Genomic DNA, 27,660 nt, shown 5'->3' on the forward strand with positions numbered 1-27,660 from the left:
GTGGCCCTGGCGCAGGCCAGCGGCTACAGTTCCGATTAGATCCCTAGCCTGGGAACCTCCATATGCCTCAGGAGTGGCCTTAGAAAAGGCAGAAAGCCAAAAAAAAAAAAAAAACCCAAAACAAGAAGTTATTTCATTGGGTACATTTGTATGTAGTGTGTGTGTGTGTGTGTGTGTGTGTGTGTGTGTGTGTGAGAGAGAGAGAGAGAGAGAGAGAGAGAGAGTGAGATGAGGGAAGGGGGGGAAATGGGGGTTTTAATTAAGATTTTCCTAAAAGAGAAGTTTCTTTTTGAGAAAGCACTTTTTTGGATACATGACATAGCTGAGGACCAGTGTGCTTGGATAAGTTTCTCAAGCACTCAGGGTTAGATAACATTATAACTTGGGGCAAAACTTATACCTCCTGATTCTCTATTCAGTGCAAATCATGTATATCACAATACTTTTTTATATGCACTTAACCTTCAGTTAGGGTTACGTTCTATGAAAAAGTCTTTAAGCAAATATATATATATATGTATGTGTGTGTGTGTGTATATGTATGTGTGTGTGTGTGTGTATATATATATGTGTATATATATACATATATATATATGCTTTAGAAAAGAAGATATTACTATAGTTAGGGGGGAGCCAAGTAAAATTACCTCGTCATTCTCAGCCAAGTAGAACCAGGATGTGAAACTCATGATGACACAGGCTACATCATCAACGATGTTTTTCTTCATAAGAAAAGCAGTAAGTATTTATCACCTTCTAGCAGAATGTCATTTTTAAAATCTTGCTCGATATCTGTGTTATTGTTGAAAGCAAGATCTATGCTTGCTAGGTTCCTGAATGTTGATGATGAACACAACCTTATAATGGGTTTCAATATTTTCTTTCTTAAGAAATATTGAACAGAAATTTCTAGTATCTTGACCTTTTGGCAAGAGATGAGACTGAGTAAACCATTACAGGCTAAAATACATGTGAATTTTCCCAGAATAGAAAACCCAGGGTCATCATAGACCAGAGAGCAAGAGATTCCATCTTTGAGTGAGAAGCAATAGCTGTTTGGAGTTTTTTTTTTGGGGGGGGGGCGCTTTTTGGGGCCACAGTGGCAGCATATGGAAGTTCCCAGGCTAGGGGTCAAAATGGAGTGTAGCTGCAGGCCTATGCCATGGCCACAGTAATGGCAAATGTGAGCCACATCTGCGACCTATACCACAGCACGTGGCAATGCCGGATCTTTAACCCACTGAGCAAGGCCAGGGATTGAACCTATGTCCTCATGGATCCTATTCAGGCTCATTACCACTGAGCCACAACAGAAATTCCTATTTGGGGATTTTTTTAAGTGTCTTGCATATTAAACTTGTGCAAATATTCACCCAATTTTAAAATGACATATCCTTCAAGTTTCTCTGGAGAGGCCTTTCTTGAGCTGCTTCTGCCCTTTTCTCGATCCCTGGTTGCAACTTGCATTACCTTCAACTGTGTTTACTAAGCACAGTTTGTCTGTAAATGGTATAAAAATCAAATGAAATACTGTAGGTACAAATATGCTTTTAAAATGTGAAGTACCAAACAGGTGATTCTATTGTCTGAATACTTATAGCCCTTGATGCAGCCTGACTCACATTAGGTTCCAAAATATATGCTAGCCTCTCCCAGCTGATTAGTGGTTGTTCACAGGGAGTAATCACATCTTTGTCCCCTTTCCAGTGTCTGACATAAGAAAGATGCTTCAATAATTGTAGCAGAAATGACTTAATACTTTGATCAATGAGGCCCGTCATTTTATGATGGTCCTATCACAGATAATGAATATTATTGGGACAGAAGTAGGTCACTTTACTATCACTATTGTGCACAGGAAGTACAAGAGGCCAGAGCAACTTGCAGAAAACCTGAAATCACACATGTAGAGTAGGGGCTTTGTGCTGTGGGAAAGACAGCTTTACAGAGGAAAGAATATCCTATTATCAGTGCAACATTCAGAGCCAAGCAAACAACACTCTGTGATTATTCTTCTCTTTTTATAGATATGCTCAACAGTCATATGGTGGGAAGTCTGGATGAAGAATATACAAACTTCTGTAGAAACACATTTTGATTGGGTAAGTCCTTTTGTCCAGCTCTGAGTCTGGAGTATAAAAATCACAACTTAACATGAAAAGCAAATTCATCTGTGCTTTGTTGGTCATGTACAACAGAATCAATTCTGGTTCCAGCTGGGTGCCTCAGAGATTTGAACAAAAGGTTTACTCTTGTGAAATTAAAATGTCTTAGAATCTTCAGAATTTATAGAAGATATGTATTAGGATGTCAACTTCGACAGGCCTCTTTTGGTTTCTTTATTAGCTTTCCTGATGGGCAACTATAATTTACAAATGTGTCCTCTTCTAAATCTTTTCTACAGTTCCTGTCACTTCTCTCTCAGAGCCTCCCGATGGCTTCTCATCTAAGTCCAGAGTAAAAGCCCAAAGTCTTAAAAGGTTCTCCAGAATCTGGACCCCACCACCACCCTGATCTCACCTCCTCTGTCTCTTCTCTGCTACCTCCATCTAGCCGCACTGGCTTTTTTGCTTTCTCTGGAACACCTTGAGCAGGGTCTCCCCTTGGGCTTTGTCATTCTCCCTCTGGGAATCCTCTCCCTGCTGTGTCACATGGCCCTCTCCTTTGCTTCCAGGTCTCTGTTTGTGTGTGAAATTTCCCCTGTCCCCCTTAGATAAAACAGTAACTCCTCTTCCTCCCCACCCTCCATGCCTGGGACACCATAGTGTCCTTGATTTATTTTTTTCCATGCTATATATTTGCTAGCTTCTTTATGGAACATAGGCTATACAAGGTCAGGGCTTTTGTTAGGTTTCATGGCTTATTTCCTAGGTCCTAGAACTGGGACTGATGTCGAGAAGGTCAGTGATATATATTGAATGACTACATGAAATTGCCCAGGTTTTCTGAGGTCCACTTCTTCTTTTTTTCTTTTTTCTTTTTCCTTTTTATAGCCACACTGGTGGCATATGGAACTTCTTGGGCTAGAGGCCAAATTGGAGCTGCAGCTGTTAGCCTCTGCAACAACAACAGCCTATACTGTAGCCTGTGGCAATGTGGGGTCCTCAACCCACTGAGTGAGGCCAGGGACTTAACCCACATCCTCACAAACACTTTCAGGTTCAGGTTCTTAACCCACTGAATCACAAAAGGAACTCTTGAAGTCCATTTCTTTTTTTTCTTTTTTTTTTTTTGGTCTTTTATCCTTTTAAGGGCCACACCCGCGGTGTATGGAGGTTCTCAGGCTAGGGGTCTAATCGGAGCTGTAGCTGCCGGCCTACGCCAGAGCCACAGCAACTCGGGATCCGAGCTGTGTATGTGACCTACACCATGGCTCAAAGCAACGCTGGATCCTTAACTCACTGAGCAAGGCCAGGGATTGAACCCGAAACCTCATGGTTCCTAGTTGGATTTGTTAACCACTGCGCCACAACGGCACTCCGAAGTCCACTTCTAATTCCACTTCTTTCAGTGTGAGTGGGATATGGATCACCATCCTCTTTAACTACAGCCCTAACATTTAATCCTCTCTGAAACAGGAACACCTTAGTCATATGAAAGGTCAAGGATAGAAATACCATATCTGCTCATTCTATTTGGCATTTAACATATCTGTAGTGTTTCTAAAGTATTAACAGATGAGCCCTGGAGTGGGACTATGGGATTTGCCTCAAGCCATAGAACCATGCAGTGGTACATCTAGAATGAATATGAACTTGGCGGGAGTTAGTGTTTCTTGATCTGATTAGGGCTAATGAGCTTTTCAGATTCTCCAACAATAAGCATAACCAGGCTGGTTTTGCCTCCAGTCATATTTTTTCTGCTTTATGATACTGCCAGTTTCCTTGGAAGTCAAGGGGACATGTCGCTGATTAGTGATCAAAGGACATGAATTCTAATCCTTGGACCTTGGGTGAATGACTTCACTCCTCTTGTCCTCCATTTGCTCACCTATAAAATGATAAATGATGATAACTACTCAACCTGGTTCTTAGGATCTAGTTATAGTGTGTTTAAAAGTGTTTTAAAGATGATAGTGTTAAATGACAGTATCTTACCAACTATTATTAGGATTTCAAGATTCTGAATTTGGGGCAGAGTCTTCATTTTAGCTTCCTGACTGAGTGAGCTTTTGGGATGTGCCATCAAACATGAGGGACAAGAAACACAACTTCTTGCCATTACTGTGGCTTGTGATACAGAAAAAAGGGATGAGCCTGCAGACTCTGGACTTGTATTAATTCATTCACTCTGTGATCTAGTAGTTTGGATGACTACATTTAAACTGTGTTGGGCAGCAAAAAGGAGTGGAGAGCTGGGCTATCAGCCTCTTGTTTTCTTACTTCTGTTGTCAAATGTATTATCTTCCTTCACTTCTAAAAGTATCTGTCAGAATCCTAAATATTGCTACATTTTAAATAAAACTATGATATAATGTTCCAAAGAAAAATAAAAGTATGCTTTCCTTTCCTTTATTATCATTATTTTTACATTGTTTATCTCCTGGATTAATTCAGCAGCAAAAGACCCTTTCAAGACAAAAGACAGAAAAAGAACTTAATAAATTTCTGCACTGAAAAGGGAGGAATTAAATGGAGGAGGGGTTAATCCATAAAGATAAACTCATAAAGGGGTTCCCATAGTGGCTCAATGGAAACGAATCTGACTAGTATCCATAAGGACGCAGGTTCAATCCCTGGCCTCACTCAGTGGGTTAAGGATCTGGTGTTTCTGTGAGCTGTGGTGTAGGCCTGTGGCTACAGCTCCATTTCAACCCCTAGCCTGGGAACCTCCATATGCCTTGGGTTCGGTCCTAAAAAGACAAAAAACCCCACGAAAAACAGAAAACAAAAAACAAAAAACAAATGAAAAACTCATAGAATTTAGGTAGGCTGAAGCAGTAAAGGAACCTATCTCTGAAAGCTGGCACTCTTGCTTTCCTTTTACAAAAGTTTTTTGTATACTTTTTTTTTTTTTTAAATATTTCTGGAGTTGACACGGAGTTCCTAATACAAAGGAATAATATATGAATATCTGTACTATCCCAATTCTTGATTTTTGATCACTGAGACATGATAAATTTTCTGTTTTCTACTTTTGTTAAAATTGAGATAATCAAAGGTTAATATTTTATTAGATTATAATATTTCAGAGTGAGAAGATTTTTTTTTTTAAATACCCCAAGAAGCTGGTATAGTGCTACCATGTGATTACTGGTGACCGGAGAGCTTATAAACAAATTTTCTATCTTTGTGATTGACAATTCTTAAAAATAAAAAGTTCCAATTTATGAAAGTACCAGTGATATTTTGAAAATTTTTAGGAAGAAAATCTGATTTGTGATGTGTACTACAAAACAACCACCACTACCCAACAATAAGACACAACAAGAAAAACATTCAACTACATCAAACAAACAAATCCACACAATTATTATGGTCTTGGCTGGAAAATCTGAAAGAGTTTGAGACTCAGTATTTTCCCCCTTTTCCTATTATCAATTTACTTTTAATTAAGTATGAAGGTTTATAATTAGAGTGATAATGTGGGGTGACAGGGAAGAAAAATGCAGTCTTAAAAAGCACTTAAGTCATATAACATATAGCCTGATTACTTTTTTTGCAATTTACTATTGATTCTTAGAAATAACAGTATGATATTGCAAATATTGACTTAGTGCAATTTGATGCTCTCAAAGGAAGGAGTGAAGTGCATAATCAGAGGCCTCTGCTAAGAGTCATTCTTTATTGAAGACACCATTATAGCAATTAATGAAAGAGTTAACAAATTCCTTTTTGGATAATGAACATTTCAGAGCAATTGTTTATTATTACTGCAACTGCACACAGTAAGCAGAGCTAAGTGACAATGGAGCTGAACTCTTTTTCTAGCACAAATTTAATTTTTTTCTCTTTAAGAAGCAATAGTGGAAAATAGCATGTGATTAGAAAATAGCCTTAGGTTGGTTTTGGAGGCCACTTAGCTTTGCAAATTTGAGAAAGTCATCTAACTCCTTTCATTCGCATTTAAATCTTTAAAATAGGGGCAATAATAGCTACTTAGTGGACAAGATTTTTGTGAGAAGTATTGAAAGAAACATAAAATGGCTATTGTCAGGCTGGTAGGAATCAATAAATTCTGGTTTCTTTTTCTTTTTATCCCTTCTTTAGATTAGAGCTTGACTGGTTTTAGCTGAAGTTCAGGGTGAAGATAATAGTTCAGTGATCACAAACATGGTGATCTGGGGGAAATTTATACACTCTTTAGAAGAAGGGACTTAAAAGGCACATTTCAGATTTAATCTAAAAAAATCAGATCAATACTTTACTGTTTAATTTTAGTTTCCACAAGAGCTCTGGATTTAAAGCAAGTTGAACAGAAATGACATATTTGAGAAATTATTATCATGCCTGTTTGGAATGACTGCTTCCCCTGGAAAATCTCCCTCTCTACTTCTAATGAAATCTTAGTCATATCCAGTGTTACATCTTTTAGGAAGCCTTTTTGGAACTCCTGTTCACTGTTGATTTCTCCTTTGTACCTATACACTATTCTACCTATCCCTCCCTCTTAGGATGCCCAAAATGAAATGCTATATAGTGTAAGTTATGTTCTCTTACTTCCTTTACTAGTTATGAAGCTACCTGAGGGCAGAAAGGCCTTATTGACTCATTTTTTCATCATTTGCAGTACCTGACACCAATTCACCCTGAAGACCAAAGATACTCAGAAAAGTTTCCAAATTATATTATCAATTACATCATGATGTGTTGTCTTCTCTATGTGGATATGTCACCATTGTCCACTAATCCCCTATGTATTTAAGAAATATTTTCTCCAGTAGCATTAGGTTTATAACAGTTAGGGCTAGATTCATAACCAGTTTTACGACAGATGGTATTTGCAATTCTGTCTATACTTTACCATGAAGAATAAGTTATACAAGAAGTTTGCTTTGGTAAACTGTGAGACCTGTAGCTAGCTAACTGGCTTATTGCAGGGACAGAACATGCCATCTTGCCTCAAAAAAAAAAAAAAAAAATTCTAAGAAACTTAGACTAATGGCTCTTAAACTATTCTTTTTCACTTGGGTTCTGTATATGATGACCTCATTCTACAACTAGGACAGAAGTAGCAATCTTTTCTGAATTGTCTGTCTAATTAAAGTAATACATTGAATTAATTTTAAGTTTTCCTACTATCTCTTAAAAGCTTTTGTTGATTTCCTGCTTATTTTCTAGGAAGAATGAATGGATGGACAAGTGGCAGGTTAATATTCATGGCCAATTGAAGAGAGCCATTAATAAAGGAATCATACCATACCCCTCAGTCTTCATAAAAATGAAACTGGAGGGTTACCTTTAAAAGATGGCAACATAGAAAGCTCCTAAACTCCCCTTCTCCCATGGACAGTATGAATGAACAGCTACACATAATGCAATTCCCTCCAGAATCCAACTGAGTGACTACTATACACCAGGTGAAAAAGAAAGTACCCACCTCGAAACAGGTAGGAAAGGATGAAATACACTCTCACCTTTAAACCCACCCCCAGCAAGACATAATATAGACAGAAGGGTACCTGCACCTCTCTGCTTCTCCCTAAAGGGCAAAGTGTTTAGACCATCCAGAGCCCCAATTTTTAAGATTCCCTACCTGAAACAGGAGCCTCAATGCACTGAGCTCTGAAGGGTCAGCAGCATTTGTGTCCATAAGACCCATGAGACTATAGTAAGCAAAGAAGCAGTTATTAATGGGTGGGAGTGCTTGTTGCAGTTCTACTCAGGGGCTAAGTACAGAGGGATCAGGCAAAAAAGGCTCAACACCAGTTTCTCCATAGAAGGGGCCTAACTACTTGCTATAAATGAATAAAATTAGAATTTAAAGAGGAGACATTACAACCGGTACCACACAAAGGATCTTAAAACTACCATGAACAGTTACATGCAAACAAACTGAACAATGTAGAAGAAACTGATACATTCCTAAAAACATAAAACCTGTTGAGATGAGTAAGCCATAAAGAAACAGAAAACCTGAGCAGAACTGTTATTTGTAAGGAGACTGAATCAGTAATAAAGACCTCCCAACAAATGAAAATCCATAAATAAGTATATTCTTTTTTTCATATTCTTTTCCATTACGGTTTATCAGGATATTTTTTTTCTTTTTAAAAATTATTTATTTTTTATTTTCCCAATACATTATTTTTTTTTCTACTGTATAGCATGGTGACCCAGTTACACACATGTATACATTCTTTTTTATCACATTATCATGCCCTATCATATTAGGATATTGAATATAGTTCCCAGCGCCAGACAGTAGGACCTTGTTGTTTATCCATCCTATATACACTAGTTTGCATCTACTAATCCCAAACTCCCAATCCTTTCCTCCCCTACCTCTTTCCGCTTGGCAACCACGAGTCTATTCTCTATGTATCTGAGTCTGTTTCTGTTTTGTATATAGGTTTATTTGTGCCATATTGTAGATTCCACATGTAAGTTATATCATATGGTATTTATCTTTCTCTTTCTGACCTTTTTCACTTAGTGTGATAATCTCCAAGTCCATCCATGTTGCTGCAAATGGCATGGTTTCATTCTTTTCATTGCTAAATAATATTCCATTCTGTATATATATATCATGTCTTCTTTATTCATTCATCTGTTGATGGATATTTAGATTGTATCTATGTCTTGGCTATTGTAAATAGTGCTTCTATGACTTAAGGGTGAATGTACCTTTCAAACTATAGTTTTGTATGGGTGTATGTCTGGGAGTGAGACTACTGGATCATTTGGCAACTCTATTTTTAGTTTTTCTGAGGAATCTCTATACTGTTTTCCATAGCGCTGCACCAATTTACATTCCTACAAACAGTGCAAGAGGGTTCCCTTTTCTCTAGGTCCTTGCCAATATTTATTATTTGTAAACACTTTTTTTTTTTTTTTTTTTTAGGGCTGCACCTGTGGCATATGAAGGTTCCCAAGCTAGGGGTTGAATCAACACTGCAGCTGCCGGCCACAGCACAGCCACAGCAATGAGGGATCCAAGCTGCATCTGTGACCTACAGCACAACTCACAGCAAGGCTGGATCAGTCAACCACTAAGCAAGGCCAGGGATCAAACCTGTGTCCTCATGGATATTAGTCAGGTTTGTAATCTCTGAGCCACAACAGGAAGTCCCTATTTGTAAACTTTTTGATGATGGTCATTCTAACTGATGTGAAGTAGTGGCTTATTGTAGTTTTGATTACATTTCTCTAATAATTAGTAATGATGAGCATCTTTTCATGTGCTTATTGGCCATCTGTATGTCTTCTTTGGAAAAATGTCTTAGGTATTCTGCCCATTTTTTGATTGGGTGGTTTGTATTTCTGTTATTGAGTTGTGTGAGTTGTTTGTATATTTTTGAAATTAAGCCCTTGTTGGGCATATCATTTGATCACTTGCATTTCTATACACTAACATCGACCTCTACGAAAGAGAAATTTAAAAAAAAATCCCATTTAAAATAATATTAAAAAGAATATAATACTTAGGAGTAAATTTAACCAAGGAGGTGAAGGATCTGTACACTAAAAACTATAAGATATTGATGAAAAAAAGTGGAAAAGACACAAGTAGATAATCTATGCTCATGGGTTAGATGAATTAACATTGTGGAAATGTCCCTCCTACCCAAAGTGATCTACAGATTCCATGTGATCTCTATCAAAATTATAATAGCATTTTTCATAGAAATAGGAAAAAAAACCTTTAACATTTGTATGGAATCACAAGTGACAGTGAATAGCCAAAGCACTTTTGAGAAAGAGGAGCAAAGCATGAGGCATTTCATACTATAGTACAAAGCTATATTAATCAAAATGGTAGTACTGTCATCAGAACAAACAGGTAGATCAACAGAACCCAGAAAAAACCCAATGCATATTTGGTCTGTTAACTTATGACTAAGGAGCCAAGAATGTACACTGGGGGAAAGGGTAGTGTCTTTAATAAATAGAACTGGGAAAACACAACAGTACATGCAAAAGAATGAAACTGTACTCATCTTACATTAGTCACAAAAATCAACTCAAAATGTACTAAATACTTGAACATAAGACCTAGTACTGTAAAACTCCTAGAAGAAAGTATAGCATGTAATCTTGACATTGGTCTTGGCAGTGATTTGTTAACAGCAAAGACAACAAAAGCAAAAAAAGCAAAAAAGCAAGCAAACAAACAAAACAACAACAACAACAAAAAAACAAAAGCCAGACTACGTCAAACTAAAAAGCACAGCAAGGAAAGCTATCAACAAAATGAAAAGGCAGCCAATGGCCTGAGGGAAAATAACTGCAAACCATCTGTATGATAAGGGATTTATTTCTAAAATATATGTAAAGAACTCATACAACTCAGTAGCACAAACACTGTTATTAAAAAATGAGTAAACCAAAAGTCTATAAAAGTAATTATAAATTAAAAAAATGAGCAGAGTCCTGAACATTTTCCAAAGAAGATATACACATGGCCAACAGGTACATGAAAATGTGTTCAAAATCACCATCAGGGAAATGGAAATAAAACCCACAGTGAGGCATCAACTTGTACCTGTTAGAATGGGTTGTTATTAAAAAGAAAGTGATAAATATTGGGGAGGATGTAGAGAAAAGAGAACCCTTGTACATTGCTGATGGGAAAGTAAAGTTGTGCAGCCATTATGGAAAACAGTATGGAGGTTCCTCAAAAAATTAAAAATAGAACTACCATAAGGTCAGCAACCACATTTCTGGGCATAAATCTGAAGGAAATGAAAACAGGTTATTAAAAATACCTATACTCTCATGTTTACTGAATCATTATTCACAACAGCTAAGATATGGAAACAACCTAAATGTCCATCAGTAGGTGAACTGACTTTAAAAGGTGATTGAAAAATATACATATTTATAGAAATATTTTTCAGCTGTGGGATAGAGAAAATTCTGCTGGTTAACGAAAACACAGACACAGCCTGAGGACATAGGCTAAGTGAAATAAGTCAGAGAATGACAAATACTGTCTAATATCACTTATACGTAGAATTTTAAAAAGCCAAATTCAGACTAGAATGGTGGTTGCCAGGGGCTGAGTGGTGTGGAAATGGGGAGATGTTTGTCAGAGAGCACAAACTTCTAGTTATAAGGTGAATACATTTGGGAGACCTACTGTACAGCATGGTGATTATAGCCAGTAATACTGTATTATATACTTGAAAGTTGCAAACAAATAGAATAGTTCATAAGTGTTTTCCCCACAAAGAGGTAATGGTAATTATGATGGGATGGAGGTGTTAGCTAAGGCTATGGTGGTGATCATTTTGCAGTATATAAGTATATCAAATTAAGCATTGTGCACTTTACAAGTACATAATGTTACATGTCAATTATATTTTAATAAGATAGAGAATTTTTAAAAAAATTAATAAAGGAAAATATTAATGGCCTATCTTAGAACATCTAATCAAACTTTGGTCAGTGGCTTAGTTTCTATATAACATAAATTTGTATTTGGGATGTTATTTTGCAACTTTAATAGATGGTCAACTCTGTGCTAGTAAAATTGTTTATAGTTTTTGATGGAATTAAATATATGAATATTCTGAAATGTTATTTTGTGCTATAACTTCTGGGACTCTGCTACCTTATCAAATTCTAATTTACCTTTGACAGTGAAATGAATTCTTTCACTATCATAGTTCTGGAATAAAACAGACTCAACTGGATTGCCTATATTACTTCAGGTACAATGTTAGGTGTTTGGGGGAAAAATGTGAAGGTTGATTATATAATCTTTCCTGGTGATGTCACATATACTGATTAAAGATACTGTGGGTACTTACTTGCTAAATGTTTAGAGTAAGAGGGAGGTCAGAATAGGGGCTAATCATTGAGTTCCTTACCCATCCTCTCAGTGCCTGCTTCTGAGGATATACCATCAGCTTCCTTAAGCTTCAGAAGCTGTGCTCACAGCTTGGTCAATATGAAAATTTTGCCAGGTTCCTAGGAAGGTTTCCTGAACCCAGCTCTGGAGGACTTCTCATAATCTTATGCTCCATTAAAAGATGATCTTTTAAAATTCTTTAGAGAATAGCCTTCTATTATCTAAGCTGCTCTGGTCAGCAATTTTTTTGTGAACCCACTGAAAATATTTCCTTTCTCTATGTTGGCTTTCCTGGGTTTCTCATGTTCTGTTGAAGATGAGTAGTAGCACAAATGTGCATGGAAGTGCAAAAATGTGTTTTCAACTCAACTGTGACAATATTTCAGAGATTAGAAACCTTTAGAAAACTAGGGAGGCGGAGCAAGATGGTGGAGGAGTAAGAGGTCGCACACACCTTCTCACACAACACATCAAAAAAACACATCTACATGTAAAACTACTCGCAGAGAACATCAACTGAATTCTGGCAGACGAACTTAAACCTCCATAAAGGGCAAGAAACTTGACATAACTGGGCAGAATAAAAGAAAAAAGAGAGAGAAAAGGAAGCAGGACAGGACTAGCATCCCCGAGAGGGAGCCACGAAGGAGAAAAGGAACCTACCTCCTGGGAAGCCACCTAACTGACAAAAGATCAGCTCAGTCAGCAGGACCTCAAAGTCACTGGGAAAAGCGCAGCAGCTGGACCAAGAACAGCAAAGAAGAGTGAGAGCCACACAGATCATCTGAACTACCAGCCTGGACACCACAGCCTGAGACACTCGGGTGGGGGCTGGGCACTGAGACTCAGGCTCTGGAGGTCAGTCCCAGGGAGAGAACTGAGGATGGCATGAGGGGCTAAGGAGCAGTGCACAACAGGCTAAGGAGAGGAACACCACAGCAGAGGGAACAAGGGACAAGGTCTGGACCCACAGGAGAGGCAAAGTCCCATTGTTGGGGAGGGGAAAAGAGGAGGGGTGGCGGGCCGCCATAGGAAACTCCCTGCACTGGAGCCTGCACATGGCCTCAGGCTTAGAGAGTGGGGAGCCTCTGCAGAGGCTACAGGTTAGGTGCTTCTTGTGCAGGCTACTGGTAGCCAAGCACCTATTGTGTGGGCTAAGGGCATAAGGGGGCTAAGTGCGATGTGGTACCTCCTGCATGATCTGCAGGTGGCAGGGACAGACTGCGGTGGTTGTCTCAGATGCCAGAGGGAGGTGTGGCTTGCCACCACTGGAGCCCTGTGAGTGGGCTCCACCAGTGACCCTAGTTACCTCAGGGGTTGCCAAAAAAGAAAATAAGAGGGCGTTGCAACCAAACACCATACACTGTTGCTCTCACTCCCCTGGGAACACATCCACCCTGCAGCTGCCACTACCAAATGCTCTGGGTGACCCCCAGACACTTGTTCACTGTCCCTTCCCAAGACCCTACAACTAGGAGCAACTGGTGCAGCACCTCCTGTGTGGGCTAAGTGGGACAGGATGCTTCTTGAGTGGTCTGCAGGTGGCAGGGGCAAATCGCTGCAGTTATCCCTGATTCCAGAGGTGGGCATGGCCCACTGCCTTTGGAGATATCTGAGCAAAAATAACTTGCAGCCCCATTCACCTAAAGGGCACCACAGAGGAGGGCATTGTAACCGAATAACGTCTGTGCTCTTGCACCCCTGGGAACACACCTGTGCTGCTGCTGCCACTGCCAAAAGTTCCGGGCAGTACCCACATGCCTGATCTCTGTCACTTCCCAGGATCCTGCAACTAGGAGCACCCTTTACAATACCCCATATGTGGGCTAAGTGAGGCAGGTTTCTTCATGTATGGTCTACAGGTGGTGGGGGCAAACCACCACAGTTATCACTGACTCTAGAGATGGTCATGGCCTGATCCCAATAGGGGTCCCTGAACAGGTACCACCTGCGGTTCCAGGCACCTCAGAGGAGGGCACTGTAATCAAACACAAGCTGTTGTTGCTCTCACTCCCCTGGGAACTCATGAACCCTGCTGCTGCTACTGCCAAATGCTCTGGTGACATTGAAGATCTGTCTAGAGCTTATTACCACTTCCCAGGGCCCTGCAACTAGGAGTAGCCTGTGCCACCTTCCTGCAGGTCCTTGCTGCTATTGAGAGCCCAGTGACTAGGCACTGACTGCTGGCCCTACCCATTGCCTACTTCTCCCTGAAAACACACTGAGCATTCTGGGAACAACAGCCTGCTCACACCAAAGAGACAGCAAATATTCAAACTCCCACACCAAAAATAAACAGTAACCCCCCAAAAAATACAAAGGGGTATTCTTGCGAAGAAGTAGCCTTATAAGACTACAATTTAGCTTCCCTGAACTCATAGAAAAAGAAAAACACAAGCAAGATGAAGAAGCACAGAAACCATTTCCAGTTAAAGGAACAGGAGAATTCACCTAAAGCAGACAACGATGAAGCAGACCTCTGCGGTCTGACAGACATTGAGTTCAAAAGCGAGGTATTAAAAATACTGAAGGAATTAAGAGAGGATATGAACAGTAATGCAGATTCCTTTAGAATGGAATTAGAAAACATAAGGAGGAGCCAAGAAAAACTAGAAAATTCATTTTCAGGGGTACAAACTGAGCTTAAGGCAATAAATAACAGAACGAATAAGGCAGAGGAACGAATTAGTGACGTGGAAGATAAAATAATGGAAATCATCCAATCAGGACAGCAGACAGAAAACGAAATGAAAAAACATGAAAGCAATATAAGGGACCTATGGGATAATATAAAGCAGGCCAATCTACTCATAATAGGAATTCCAGAAGGAAAAGAAGAAGAAAATTGGATTGAAAATATATTTGAAAAAATTATGGCTGAAAACTATCCAAATCTAAAGCATACTGATAGCAAGATACAGCAAGCACAGAGGGACCCAAAAAAGCTGAACCCAAACAGGCCCACACCAAGACATATTATAATAAAAATAGCAAAAGTTAAAGAGAGGATTCTAAAGGCAGCAAGAGAAAAGCAAAGCATTAATTATAAGGGAACCCCCCATAAGGCTATCAGCTGATTTCTCTACAGAAACACTACAGGCCAGAAGGGAGAGGTAAGATATATTTAAAATGCTGAAAGAAAAAAAATTTGCAACCTAGAATACTCTATCCAGCAAGAATATCATTTAAATTAGAAGGGAAAATAAAGAATTTCTCCAACAAACAAAAGCTAAAAGACTACAGCAATACTAAACCAATTCTAAAAGAAATACTGAAAGGGCTTCTCTAAATTAAAAAAAGAGAGAAAAAAGAGAAAAAGAAGAATTAGGATGGAGGAAATCAGAATTGGAAAGCAATCGCTTAAATAAACCAGCATACAGATCTAAACATGAAGGTGTTTTTTTTTTTTTTTTAAAAAAAAGACATCAAAATCATACAATGTGGGGAAGGAAAGTAAGAAAACATAGATTTTTTTTTTTTTAATTTTAACGATCTGTCTGAGCCTATATGACTGCTTAAAAATGTGCTTAAAAAACAGGGCAACCACAAATCAAAACCAAACATTACATTTACAAAAACTGGAAAAGAAAAGTACTCAAGCATAAAATAAATGGAAACCATCCAACCCAAAAAAGAAAAGAGAAACAGAATCAACTGGAAAACAAGGTTTAAAATGGCAATAAATATGTATCTATCAACAGTCACCTTAAATGTCAACGGACTAAATGCTCCAATCAAAAGACACAGAGTGGCAGATTGGATAAAAAAGCAAACACCTTCCATCTGCTGCCTACAAGAAACTTACCTTAGAGCAAAGGACACATATAGATTGAAAGTGAGGGGATGGGGGAGTTCCTGTTGTTGCTCAGTGTTTAACAAATCCGACTAGGAATCAAGAGGTTGTGGTTCAATCCCTGGCCTTGCTCAACAGTTTAAGGATCCAGCATTGCTGTGAACTGTGATGTAGGTCACAGATGCAGCTCAGATCTGACATGGCTGTGGCTGTGGTGTAGGCCAGCATCTATAGCTGTGATTCGACCCCTAGCCTGGGAACCTCCATATGCCGCAGGTGCAGCCCTAAAAAGATAGGAAAAAAAAAGTGAGGGGATGGGAAAAGATATTTCATGCCAATGGACAAGACAGGAAAGCAGGAGTTGCAATACTCGTATCAGACAAAATAGACTTTAAAACAAAGGCCATAAAGAAAGACAAAGAAGGACACTATTTAACGGTTAAAGCATCCGTTCAAGAAGAGGCTATTACAATCGTCAATATATATGCCCCTAATATAGGAGCACCCAGATACCTACAACAAATACTAACAGACATAAAATGAGAAATCGATAGGAATACAGTCATAGTAGGAGATTTAGCACCCTGGTCACAACAATGGTCACATCCTCTAGACAGAAAATCAATAAGGCAACAGAAATCCTAAAGGACACAATAGAAAAGTTAGACTTAATTGATATTTTCAGGACATTACATCCAAAAAAATCAGGATATACATTCTCAAGTGCACATGGAACATTCTCAAAAATTGATCACATACTGGGGCACAAAGCTAACCTCAACAAATTTAAGAATATAGAAATTATTTCAAGTATTTTCTCTGACCACAATAGCATGAAACTAGAAATCAATGACAGGAAAATAAATGAGAAAAAAAGTTACTACATGGAGACTAAACAACATGCTACTAAAAAAAACCAATGGGAAATCAAGAAGGAAATCAAAAAATACCTTGAGACAAATTATAATGAAGACACATCTGCTCAAAATCTATGGGATGCTGCAAAAGCAGTGCTCAGAGGGAAATTCATAGCAATATAGGCCTTCCGCAAAAAAGAAGAAAAATCTCAAATTGACAACTTAACCCAACACCTAAATGAATTAGAAAAAGAAGAACAAACAAAATCTAAAGTCAGCAGAAGAAATGAAATCATAAAGATCAAAGAGGAAATCAATAAAATAGAGATTAAAAAAACAATTGAAGAAATCAATAAAACCAAGAGCTTGTTCTTTGAAAAGGTAAACATAATTGACGAACCTCTGGCTATACTCACCAAGAAGAGGATAGAAAAAACCCAAATAAACAAAATAAAAAATGCAAAAGGAGTAGTCACAACCAATACTACAGAAATACAAAAAAATCATGAGAGAATACTATGAACAATTGTATGCCAACAAATTTGACAACTTAGAAGAAATGGACAGCTTTCTAGAGACTTACAGCCTGCCAAAACTGAATCAAGAAGAAATAGATCGGAGTTCCTGTCGTGGCGCAGAGGTTAACGAATCTGACTAGGAACCATGAGGTTGCGGGTTTGGTCCCTGCCCTTGCTCAGTGGGTTAGGGATCCGGTGTTGCCGTGAGCTCTGGTGTAGGTTGCAGACGTGGCTCGGATCCAGCGTTGCTGTGGCTCTGGCATAGGCTGGCGGCTACAGCTCCAATTAGACCCCTAGTCGGGGAACCTCCACATGCCGCGGGAGCGGCCCAAAGAAATAGCAAAAAACCAAAAAGCCAAAAAAGCCAAAAAGCCAAAAAGCCAAAAAAGCCAAAAAGCCAAAAAAAAAAAAAAAAAAAAGAAATAGATCAACTGGAAAGACCAATCACTAGAAATGAAATTGAATATGTCATAAAAACACTTCTTGCAAATAAAAGTCCAGGACCAGATGGCTTCACAGGTGAATTTTACCAAACATACAAAGAGGAACTTATACCCATCCTCCTTAAACTTTTTGAAAAGGTTGAAGAAGAAGAAACACTCCCAAAGACATTCTATGATGCCACCATCACCTTAATTCCAAAACCATACGAAGATACCACCAAAAAAGAAAACTATAGGCCAATATCTTTGATGAATATAGATGCAAAAATTCTCAAAATCTTAGCCATCCGAATCCAACAACACATAAAAAAGATCATACACCATGACCAGGTGGGGTTCATCCCAGGTGCACAAGGATGGTCCAACATATGCAAATCAATCAATGTTATACACTATATTAACAAAAGAAAAGTCAAAAACCATGTGATCATCTCAATAGATGCAGAGAACGCTTTTGACAAAGTCCAACATCCATTTATGATAAAAACTCTTACCAAAGCGGCTATGAGGGAACATACCTTAACATAATCAAAGCCATTTATGACAAACCCACAGCAAATATAATACTCAATGGAGAAAAGCTGAAAGCCTTTCCATTAAAATCTGGAACAAGACAAGGATGTCCACTCTCACGAGTACTGAATTCTATGTAGTACTGGAAGTCCTAGCCACAGCAATCAGACAAACAAAAGAAATAAAAGACATCCAAATAGGAAGAGAAGAGGTAAAACTGTCACTGTATGCAGATGACATGATACTATATATAGAAAACCCTAAGGACTCAGCCCAAAAACTAATTGAACTGATCAACAAATTTAGCAAAGTAGCAGGATATAAGATTAACATTCAGATAACACTGATACTACCAATGAAATATTAGAAAAAGAATACAAAATACGTACCTTTTAAAATTGCACCCCCCAAAATCAAATACCTCGGAATACACCTGACTAAGGAGGTAAAGGACTTATATGCTGAGAACTATAAAACATTAATCAAGGAAATTAAAGAAGATGTAAAGAAATGGAAAGATATTCCATGCTCCTGGGAAAAATTAATATTGTAAAAATGTCTATACTATCCAAAGCAATCTACAGATTCAATGCAATCCCTATCAAATTACCCATGATATTTTACAGAACTAGAACAAACAATCCAAAAATTTATATGGAACAACAAAAGACCCAGAATTGCCAAGGCAATTCTGAGGCACAAAAACCAAGCAGGAGGCATAACTCTCCCAGACTTCAGGCAATATTACAAAGCCACAGTCATCAAGACACTGTGGTTCTGGTACCAAAACAGACATACAGACAAATGGAACACAATAGGGAACCCAGAAATAAACCCTGACACCTATGGTCAATTAATCTTTGACAAAGGAGGCAAGAACATAAAATGGGAAAAAGACAATCTTTTCAGCAAGCATTGCTGGGAAACCTGGCTGGCTGCATGCAAATCAATGAAACTAGAACACACCCTTACACCATGCACAGAAATAAACTCAAAATGGCTTAAAGACTTAAATATAAGACAAGACACCATCAAACTCCTGGAAGAGAACACAGGCAAAACATTCTCTGACATCAACCTCATGAATATTTTGTCAGGTCACTCTCCCAAAGCAACAGAAATAAGAGCAAAAATAAACCAATGGGACCTAATCAAACTGACAAGCTTTTGCACAGCAAAGGAAACAAACAAACAAACAAAAACCCCAAAAAGACAACTTACAGAATGGGAGAAATTAGTTTCAAATGATGCAACTGACAAGGGCTTAATCTCTAGAATATACAAGCAACTTCTAGAGTTCAACAGCAAAAAAGCCAACAACCCAATGGAAAAATGGGAAAAAGACCTCAATAGACATTTTTCCAAGGAAGATGTACAGATGGCCAACAAGCACATGAAAAAATGCTCAACATCCTTGATAACTAGAGAAATGCAAATCAAACTACAATGAGATACCACCTCACACCAGTCAGAATGGCCATCATTAATAAGTCCACAAATAACAAATGCTGGAGGGGTTGTGGAGAAAAGGGAACCCTCCAGCACTGTAGGTGGAAATGTAAGCTGGTACAACCACTATGGAGATCTGTACGGAGGTATCTTAGAAATCTATACATACAACTACCATTTGACCCAGCAACCCTACTCTTGGGCATGTATCTGGACAAAAGTTCCCTTAAAAAAGACACATGCACCCGCATGTTCATTGCAGCACTATTCACAATAGCCAAGACATGGAAACAACCCAGATGTCCATTGACAGACAGTTGGATTAGAAAGAAGTGGTATGTATGCACAATGGAATACTACTCAGCCATAAAAAAGAATGACATAATGCCATTTGCAGCAACATGGATGGAACTAGAGACTCTCATACTGAGTGAGGTAAGTCAGAAAGAGAAAGACAAATACCATATGGTATCACTTATATCTGGAATCTAATATAAGGCACAAATGAACCTTTCCACAGAAAAGAAAATCATGGACTTGGAGAATAGACTTGTGGTTGCCAAGGGGGAGGGGGATGGAGTGGGGTGGTTGGGGAGCTTGGGGTTAATACATACAAACTATTGCCTTTGGAATGGATTAGCAATGAGATCCTGCTGTGTAGCACTGGGAACTATGCCCAGTCACTTATGATGGAGCATGATAATGTGAGAAAATAGAATGTGCACATGTATGAGTAACTGGGTAACCATGCTGTACAGTAGAAAAAAATTGTTTTGGGGAAATAACTGTTAAAAAATAATAATAACAAACAAAAAAAAGAAAACTAGGTTATTGCGGGATAATATCTGGTGTCCCAAAGGTCAGGAAGGTAGGCTAAACTTATTTTTGAACAATATGTTGGTTATATATTTTTAAAAAGTGCTCTGAATATTTCCTTCAGTCTCCAGACAGCTTTACTGGTGATGTTCTTATAAATATACCATAGTGTCCAGAAATCTGGAAACAAAAAGGAAATAGCGTATTTATTATAATATTTTCTGATTCGCATGGTGGGAAAGTATTTCTTTCTACTTTGTTGGGGAAGATAACATCTTTCTGCTTTGTAGGCATGGTGGCTCTTCAAATGGATCTACAGAAATTAAGGATTATGAAATAATAATAATAGTGATAGTAATAACTGTATCATAATAATAGCAAGAAGCAGTAGCAGAAAGCTCCGGTCAAAGAGGAAAATTAGGTTGTCTAGAGGCTCCTGTTCTCCATTGTGTAACCTGAAAATGAGAATTATTTCTCAAGCTTCTAGAATACCAAAGCACAGATGCATGATGCATAAACAAATAAGTAACCACATTAGTGGCGTCCTTTGGGGTTTAGATCTTATTCTTGTGACCCCAGGAAGCTGACCAGAGAGAAAAGGGGGGAAAAAAGTACAGGATATTTATCTTTACATTTTGCAAATGCTTTTGATCAGCAGAGCTGGAACAAGTTTCTGTGCTTTTGTGGGAACTACAAATGTTCCAGGGGAGGAAGCAAGATCAAGAGCAGTTGGTTCTTTCAGGAACTTCAAAGCCCATTCATCTAAAGATGTGGCCATTACCATTTTGGCTTCCTCACTGTGCCTTGGATGGCCCTGTACTTTTCAAGAGGAGAGCCTTGCTGGGTTGGGGCCAGCTCAAACATATTCCTTAGAATGCAGTGTCCCAGAAAAATCTGCCCTTCCTGGCCTATGCTCTGTGATTACAGTTCCAACGGGGACTGAACCCTGTAATGACTGAATGAGTCAGATGCAGAGGTGAATGGGGCAAGTAAGGCTGGGCTTCCTAGTTTCTGCCTCTGCTCCTCTTTCAGGTGTGGAGAATCGTAAACATCAGAACAAAGCTAGACCATCTTCACGAGGCTCTAGGCCTCTGATCTCAGTAGTCTGACTGTTGGCTGGTACCAGCAGATAAAAGAAAGAAAAAAGAAAAGCAACTAACAAACAAATGAACAAAATCCTGTCACTGCTGTGTCCTACCATTCAGCTCTATTATAACCACCAGATCCAGCAGTAACAAGGCACTGTCCTATTGCTTATAATTCAAACCTTGGGAGTAAGATTTGTTCAGTGAATTTAGGTTTATCCTGGGTATAAGATACATGACGATTTTCTAATCCCAAACAAAACTCAAACCCAAAACAGAACACAAAACTTAGAGGGCAAGACCCTACAATTGCAGCCCCACTCATTCTGCTTCTCTACTTTGACATCGTTCTGGTGACCAGCTGCTGGTGTCAGCTCCATAGAGCAGAGGTGCCATCAGCCTTGTTTACCATTGGGTCTCCAGGTCCTGGCATCAAGTCTAAACTTATCTGTGGGATCAATGGCTAAATTAGGACTTGATGGGTTGCTCTGTCACCTATTTATGATGTGATCTTGGATGAATTTCCTGTGTGTACATTTCTCAGCTTTTCCATTCTCAAACACTTTAGCCCAGCTCTTCGAATCACACAAAGGAATGCTAGGAGTGTTATTCCCAAGAGGATGCTTATTTGATGCTGGCTGTGTCTTGGAGCACCTCTGACAGTGTGTACAGTAAGTGGGAACTCTTTCTTTTTTCTTTTGAATTGGGTGTACTCTGGTGACCACGTCACCCTGGCAGTTGAGTTCACTTTTATGTGCTTTAGTAAGTGAAGATCATCATGCTGACATCCTGAATTTCCACCTCTGTCAAGTGAGGAGTAGAAGCAAGTTCATCTTTGAGGAAGGCCTTTTGTAACTCTATGATTTTAGTCTATTCCATTCTCTGGAACTTGTCTCAGAATAAAAAGGGAGAGAGATTGTACTGTACTAGAAGCATGCAGAATGAGAATGACTTTGCCTTTCTTTAAATGTTTAATAGCCCCTTCTGTTTCCTCTGATTTTAACTGCCTTGGGTAGTGTGAGCTTTCCTTTTACATGATGACCATATGAGATCTTATTGGAAATAATTTTGGAAAGTCACATGGCACCAGCATAATTCTCATGTAAATATTTATTTTAGAATCCTGTATGACATGGCTCTTTCAGATGGAAAAATTTTACTAATAAAAAGTGCCTTAAAACTTTTTTTTTTAATATCCAAAGGTTTAGTTTTTAAGGCTCAGCTTCCAAAGTTTGGGTGTTTTATGAATCATCTTAGCTCCGAATAATTGAGAAAGTGGCCCAGGAGTATGAAAGGGATCATAAAAAGAAGAAAGATCTTTCGAATTTCTTTTTTTTTTTTTGCACCCACAGCATGCGGAAGTTCCCAGGCTGGGAGTTGAATTGTAGCTGCAGCTTCCAGTCTATGCCACAGCCACAGCAATGCCAGATCCGAGCTGCATCTGTGACCTACACCACAGCTCATGGCAACGCTGGATCCTTAACCCACTGAGCGAGGCCAGGGATCAAACCCGCATCCTCATGGAGACTAGTCTGGTTCTTAACCAAATGAGCCACAATGAGAACTCCTTGAAATAGATAGGTTAATGAACAAAATATTTACATTTAATTTTCACAAAAATAATCATAAATCTGCTGATTATTTATCTTATTCCACATCCCTTCAGTAAACATTGATACAGTGCCCAACTCTGTGTCGGAAAATGTGTTGGGTATTTGAGATCAGAAATGAAATATTTGTTTTCTGCCTTGAAAAAGCTCATGGATATAGAGAAGGAAATATGAATTTGGGTGTTAAATGCTATTCTTAATCAACAAATATTTACTGAATGCTGATGATGCTTGGGTTACATCAGTGAGAAAAACTGATAATTCTTGCTTTCATGGAGTTTATATTCAAGTATAAAGATCAAACCATAAAGAATAAACCTGAAAATATGAAATGAAGTGGTATGAGAGAGGGTGAAAAATCACGGAGTACAAAAATGCAGAGCAGGTTAAAGGGAAATAGGGGCATGTGCAGTGGGGGTCGCAGGCAGAGCACTGCAGCCTTAAGAAGGCTATCCAGCTTGACAGAAGTAAGGGGATGAATTAACTATAGGAATGGGGAAAGGACATTTTACAGGCAGAGAGAACTGGCAGTGGAAAAACCCTGAGTTTGGAAACAAGGGTGTCTGGAGTGAAGTGAGCAAGAGGGAGAGTAAATGTGAAGACAAGAAAGCAGCAAAGGGTGGGGAGGGCAGGTCAAGTAGGACCTTCAAGGACATTGAAAGGACTTTGACTGTGAGTGACATGGGGGGACTCCCTAAGATGCTCCCTGAGTCATGGAGTGACTTTCTCTGATTTGTATTTTAAAAGGGCATTCCTAGCTATTGTATGAGGGCTGGGTTAGAGATGGGAAAGTCAATGAGGAGGCTATTCCAGAAATTCAGGTTTGAGGTGTTGGTGGCTTGGACAAGAGTAGTAGCAATTGAGATAGAATAAGTGAAGGTGTTAGGTAGGGCAGAAGAGGATGGGGCGATGGTATTTGAGGTGGAGGAAATAGCATATACAGAGGGCACACACAGAGGCCAAAATAAAGGCGGGATGTGCTTGGCAAACAGCGAGTAGCCTTAATGGCAGGAAGGGTGAATACCAGGTGTATGGCAGGAGATGCCTCTAGAGGGGCAGACAGATCAGATCTCACACCAGGAGAGTTCACTGTTTAGAAGAATTTTTAACAAAACATAGTTTGGCAAAATCTCCCTTGTAAAAGGAATATTCACACTGGGTTAACTTTAAGAAATATTCATGATGGCCATTGCTGGAACTAACTAGTATGAATGTACCAAGGAACTGAGGAGTATTCTCAGGAGGCTGTGCTCTTCCATCCTGTGGGGACTAGAGCGATAAGGGGATGGGCTACAAGTGCCAGTTAGAAGAACTGTGGAGTATATGCACTGAGTCCAAGCAGATGGCTGGAAGAGGCCTTTGGATCTGAGCAAAGATTGTGTACAGTTTGCTACGTTCACTACTGTCTAGTCCACTGCCTCATTATTCAAGTTAGAAAATCAGGAAATAGGATTTCAGGAAAAAAAAACAAAAACAAAAACACGTGAAACAAACCTGCTTTTGAATGCTAAGTTGGCCTTATTTTTAAAATGTACTTATTTAGCTAACTTAGCATCTCAGTGTCCTTCCATACTAAGGAATTTTTATTATCCAAGTCTCATTGCTCTGCATATTTACCTGGTGGCTGGTCTAAATTCTTCCTCTTTTTTTTTTTCATTTGAATCTATTTTTCACCCCTCTATTCTCTTCAGAGATGGAGAATAAATAACAATGTCGAGCAAATTGAGAAGGCGAAAATTGCACTTTGTGGTCAGGTCTGTACAGCCAAACTAAATTGTAGAATCAAAGCCAATAATTGAACGAGAGAGACAAAAAGAAGATACTGTTATTGTATTCGGCCAAAAAAATGGCCTTATTTCTTCAGTTTTCTTTGCCATTTAAGATCGATTCAGTGAAACGAAGGAAATTATTTTGGTTACATAAAACACCTTACAAGGGCTCTCGAATATCCAAGAGTTTTCTTTGTATTTGCTGTTGATGAGTGGATATATTTGTATATTTGCATACTAAGGAGAAAAGAATGAACTAGAATGACAGTGGTGATTAAGTACTTGTGATGAATAAAGATAAATGATTACCCACAGGTAGTCTGAAAAGGGAGGAGGATGCTTGTCTTATTCATCTTTAAGAATAAGTACACTGTAGATGCTATTTATAGATACCAGCGTGTTCACTTATATCTGTAGTAAAGATATATCTATATTTTTTTGGAATTTTGAAATAAATCCTGAATGTGTGTGTATGTGTGTGTGTGATATCACACATATATTCCTATATGGAATATGTCTGTGGGAATATAGGGCACAGGAAAGGTTTTATCTTTCCCATTTGCAGTGGTCATTCTAATGGTAAGAGATGCTGTCCATCAGATGAATAGGAGGGAATACTCACATAAATTGTTTCCACTACTTTTGGCTCTCTCAGGGTAGAATGAAGAAAAGAAGTGCAAAAATGCAGGCGGATAAATTTTGTGCTGCTTTTCAAGAGTAGTTCAGGGGTTAGAGTTCTGAAATAGGAGCTAGTTGTCACGGGGTCTTCTCTAAGTACTACCAGTGATTTTTCAGGCCATTTGACTTCTGAGTGATTATAAAGACAATATGAGAACTGCCACTTGCTCCAATGATAGTATGATTTGAGCATACAAACTTAAATGTCTTGGATGATCAATCAATTGAAACAGAGTGTGCAGACTAGAATGATGCCCTGGTGGCTTGGGAGATTAGTAGCAATTTAGACAAATGAAAGCATTGTATCACTGTAATATTTTTGGTGTCAAAAATCTTTTTTTTATGTAATGATTTTTATTTTTTTTCATTATAGCTAGTTTTCAGTGTTCTATCAATTTTTTACCAGTGTCAAAATCTTTTACGCTCAATGACATTACTCACCATTTTGTGATTTGAGATTAAGCTAAAATTCCTAGAACCAGTACCTTGATGCACAGATAACACATAAATCTTAGGAAAAAAAATGCAACTCTAAAGATCTTATGCTTTGTATATTAATAGTGCATTAAAATGCAGTACTATATTTAGAAATGTTTGGACCATATTTACAAAAAAACAGAAAAGCAGCAAAAGCTACTTTGAATACACCTTTTTGGATGTTCACGTCAGTATCATAATGACTTTCTTCAGTCTTCAATTTGCTTACATTCAAGCTCGCAGAAAAAGAGTTTCACTTCGTAATGTAATTTAAGAAAATCCTCAACTCTTAACACTGACATAGAAATGTTTCTGTACAGCAGAAGACATAAACTCAAATGCCTGGAAATCATCATGGTCAGAGTATCTTTCCTTTTCCTTCCTTAATTAGGATCTGGAAAAAGGGTGACTTTTTTCTCTCCCCCACTGTGAAAATTATGAGACTCCTTTGCTCAAATCAGCCAGAAGGAAAGCTTGAAAGTTCACGTTCCTTAGAGAGTTGCAAATTCTGCTAAGACGATTAAATAATGCCCATATCACTTGTGTCATATTCTACAGCTAATAACAAGAAAGAGCAAATGTAGCATTGCCCCCATCTAGGCAGCTACCATAGATCAGCCCAGACTACTGAGCCTTTCAATTTCATACAGGGTGGTGTGCCGGCCAAGATATTCACTTGAAAGTATGCAAGAATGTTAAAAAGCCATCATATTGCCTCTTGGAATATTTCACAGTTTAAAAAAGATCTCTGGGGTGGGGGGGGGTAGAGGTATTTGATTCCTTTTTGATTCTACTCTTTGTATGTAGAAGACGATTAAGGGTTCCTTGCTTACCTGTGAAGTTAATTTTCAGCAAGTAATCCTTGTATAACTTCTTTCCGTCCAGGATCTTCATGGCATCGCAGAGCTTGGTGGTGTTGGGACAGAGGGTGCGCTGCATTTTGTGCAGGGCGTGGGCCATGGCATACACTGCATTCACCACAAACATGATCTTGGATTCTTGTTCGTAGTTGCTGCTGTCAATGGCCAGGTGCTTGTCGCAAGGGCGCCGGTGATTGTGCTTGTTCTGGAGACTGCACTGGAATTTCTGCTCCCAGAAGTCCCGGAACCAGGGATTGCGGTGGTTGTTGTAGGGGTTGAGGCTCTGAAAGTAGCGATCAAATTGGCGGACGGGTTGAGAAGCCAGCTCCAGGGTGATGGCGCCATAGGCCACGTGCTCACTGCCCTTGATGATGCTCTCCTGTGCGCCCCAGCCATCGCTGGCCACCCAGGTGAAGGAGGCGTTGGCGCGACTGGCAGCAGCGATGAGCTCGCGGGAGTCATCGCTGCGCATGAAGAGGACCACAACGCGCGCATTGGGCTTCTGCAGCAGCTCACGGATCACGCTGTCATAGGACTTGCGGATGTTGGAGCGACCCACCTTCTCCGCGGTGGCGATGCAGATGTTGCGCAGGCGGGCTTCCTGCTCAAAAGCCTCGATCCCTGTCTCCCCGTAGTCACCCTCGGAGGCCACGGTGGACACGTAGGTCCAGTTGAAGAAACGCAAGATCTCAGCCATGGCTTTGGCCTGGTAGAAGTCGGGGGGCACAGTCCTGGCAAAGTAATCATAGCGCGACTTGTCGCTGAGTTTGGCACTGGTGGACGCGTAGCTTATCTGTGGGATCTGGAAGAGCCTCAGGAGGTTGGCCACCTGGGGGA

At 39.2% G+C, this 27,660-nt stretch overlaps 1 protein-coding gene and 1 long non-coding RNA gene across 4 annotated transcripts in view; one reads left to right on the plus strand and one right to left on the minus strand.

Annotated features, from left to right (window-relative positions):
* Window positions 1-27,660, minus strand: part of GRM3 (glutamate metabotropic receptor 3) — a 243,509-nt gene that overhangs the window by 57,417 nt on the left and 158,432 nt on the right. For all 3 annotated transcript variants that reach the window (XM_021063475.1, XM_021063472.1, XM_021063473.1), the window contains one exon: window positions 26,797-27,652. In XM_021063475.1, the coding sequence (XP_020919134.1) occupies window positions 26,797-27,520 (724 nt within the window). In that variant the 5' untranslated portion in view covers window positions 27,521-27,652. The remainder of the gene's footprint in view (window positions 1-26,796; window positions 27,653-27,660) is intronic.
* On the plus strand, window positions 1,230-26,944 carry LOC110255492. Its single transcript, XR_002335878.1, has 3 exons — window positions 1,230-2,102; window positions 21,998-22,100; window positions 26,849-26,944. It is a non-coding gene; the product is annotated as an uncharacterized LOC110255492 (long non-coding RNA).

The sequence above is a fragment of the Sus scrofa genome, chromosome 9 (assembly GCF_000003025.6).
Source record: "Sus scrofa isolate TJ Tabasco breed Duroc chromosome 9, Sscrofa11.1, whole genome shotgun sequence".
Taxonomy (NCBI): Eukaryota; Metazoa; Chordata; class Mammalia; order Artiodactyla; family Suidae; genus Sus; species Sus scrofa.